Raw genomic sequence first — 2,283 nt, 5'->3', positions numbered from 1 at the left:
GGTGGATCCTGACAAGATAAAGGCCATCATGGAAATGCCACCATCAAGGACGGAGAAAGAAATGCGAGGATTTCTAGGCCGCGTCCAATACATCAGCAGATTCATATCCCTCTTAACCGCGACATGTGAACCCATCTTCAAACTTCTGAGGAAGAAAGAGCCGAAAGAATGGAATGATGAGTGCCGGGATGCTTTCATAAAAATCAAGGAATATTTGGTCCATCCCCCTATACTTGTTCCTCCAGTGTTGGGTGAGCCCTTGCTGTTGTGTCTATCAGTGGAGGAAGTATCAATTGGATCAATGATAGCACAAATTGATAAGAGAGATGGAGAAGAATATGCGATTTACTACTTAAGCAGAAAACTGCTAGAGTACGAAACTCGCTATACTCCAATAGAAAAGACATGCACCTCTCTAGTCTGGGTAACTAAGAGGTTAAGGCATTACATGATATCATATCCTGTCAAACTTGTTTCAAGGATGGATCCGATCAAGTATCTCTTTGAGAAACCAGCATTGACCGAAAGGATGGCCAGGTGGCTATTGTTACTGTCGGAATTCGACATAACATATGTCAATCAAAAGTCTATAAAAGGGCTAGCAATCTCAGACCATTTGGCAGCATCTCCTGTAGAGACTGATTCACGACCAACAGAGGATTCCTTCCCAAATGAAGATTTGTACCTCGTGGAAGAAGACCAAAATAAAGAATGACAATTATATTTTGATGGAGCTGCAAATCAAAAAGGATTTGGGGCAGGGGTGTTACTCGTGACCCTAGAGGACTTTTACTTACCCATAGCATTCCGCCTAGAATTCAGTTGCACCAATAACATTGCGAAATATGAAGCTTGCGCCATTGGTCTGGAAATGGCAGTATCCGTCAGAGTAGAAAAGATCAAAGTTTTTGGAGATTCTTCAGTTGTGATTTGTCAGACTCAAGGGAAATGGAAGACCAAGGACAAAAAGCTGAAGCCTTACCAAGTATATTTGGAGAAGGTGGCTAAATGTTTCAAAGAAATCTCTTTCGAATATTTGCCTAGAGATAGCAATCGGTTTGTGGATGCCTTAGCTACTTTAGCCTCCATGGTGGAATGTGATTCTCGGGACAAGATCCGACCTTTTCTAGTGGAAAACAAAACTAGCTCGACATATGGAGAGCCAGTCAATCTACTCACTGAGGATGGAAGGCCCTGGTATGTGCCAATAGTTGATTATATAAGAGAAAGGAGGTACCCTAAACATTTCACAGAAGGGAAGAGAAGGCATTTGCAGAAACATGCCACTCAATTCATCCTCCAAGGAAGCCTGCTATATAAAAGGTCTTATGATGGCATCCAACTGTTATGTGTAGATGAGGAACAAGCTCAAACCATTATGAAAGAAATCCACCAAGGGATCTGCGGACCGCATATGAATGCAAAAATGCTTGCCAAAAAGATCCTCAGGATGGGGAATTATTAGGCAACAATGGAAGCTGATTGTGCTGCCTTCGTCAGGAAATGCCATCAATGTTAGATATTTTCCAACATCATACATATTCCTCCAACGGAGTTGCATTCGTTGAATGCCCCTTGGCCATTTTTTACTTGGGGAATCGATGTAATTGGGAAGATAACTCCAAAAGCCTCCAATGGACACGAGTTCGTGTTGGTCGTTATCGACTATTTCATAAAGTGGGTGGAGGCTCAATCTTATGCGATCTTGACCGCTGCTAAGGTGGTGAAATTCATAAAAGAAAACATCATTTGCAGATATGGTGTGCCTCAACAATTGATTTCGGATCAGGGCTTGCATTTTCGAGGAAAAGTGGAAGAACTATGTACCAAATTTGGCATTGAAAGGTATAGGTCGACTACTTACCAGCCTTAAACTAATGGAGCAATGGAAGTAGCCAATAAAAATATAAAAGTCATATTGCAAAAAATGGCAGATACACATAATGATTGGGCTGAGAAGCTCCCATTAGCTTTATGGGCTTATCGGACATCAATCCGAACCTCAACCGGGGTAACCCCGTATTCACTTTTATATGGGGCAAAGGCTGTATTGCCTGTCAAAATTCAAGTTCCTTCCCTTCGAATGTTACTTAACAGCCAGTTACCAGAAGGAGAATGGGTGAGGGCTAGATATGAAGAGCTCAACCTCTTGGATGAAAAGAGGATGAAAGCCATGGATAACCTCAAAAAATATCAGCAAAGGATGGCTAGGGCATTCAACAAAGGGGTACGCCCTCGAAACATTGAGGAAGGAGACTTGGTCTTGAGAAAGCAAAGGGCCCC

The 2,283-nt window shown here is 42.3% G+C and overlaps 1 protein-coding gene across 1 annotated transcript; it reads left to right on the top strand.

Moving 5' to 3' along the window:
- Positions 1 to 871: 871 nt before the first annotated feature.
- Positions 872 to 1,465, top strand: LOC122662852 (uncharacterized protein Mb2253c-like). The gene has a single exon (XM_043858559.1). It carries the CDS (start codon positions 872 to 874, stop codon positions 1,463 to 1,465), a length of 594 nt encoding a protein of 197 aa, XP_043714494.1.
- The last annotated feature ends 818 nt before the right edge of the window (positions 1,466 to 2,283 follow it).

The sequence above is a fragment of the Telopea speciosissima genome, chromosome 5, assembly GCF_018873765.1.
Source record: "Telopea speciosissima isolate NSW1024214 ecotype Mountain lineage chromosome 5, Tspe_v1, whole genome shotgun sequence".
Lineage (NCBI taxonomy): Eukaryota > Viridiplantae > Streptophyta > Magnoliopsida > Proteales > Proteaceae > Telopea > Telopea speciosissima.
Note: the sequence above shows the minus strand (reverse complement) of the source record. Positions and strands in the feature narration are given on the sequence as shown.

Bases quoted from the DNA above. Each gene is read 5' to 3' on its own strand.
- LOC122662852 (XM_043858559.1), top strand. From the start codon at position 872: ATGGCAGTATCCGTCAGAGTAGAAAAGATCAAAGTTTTTGGAGATTCT.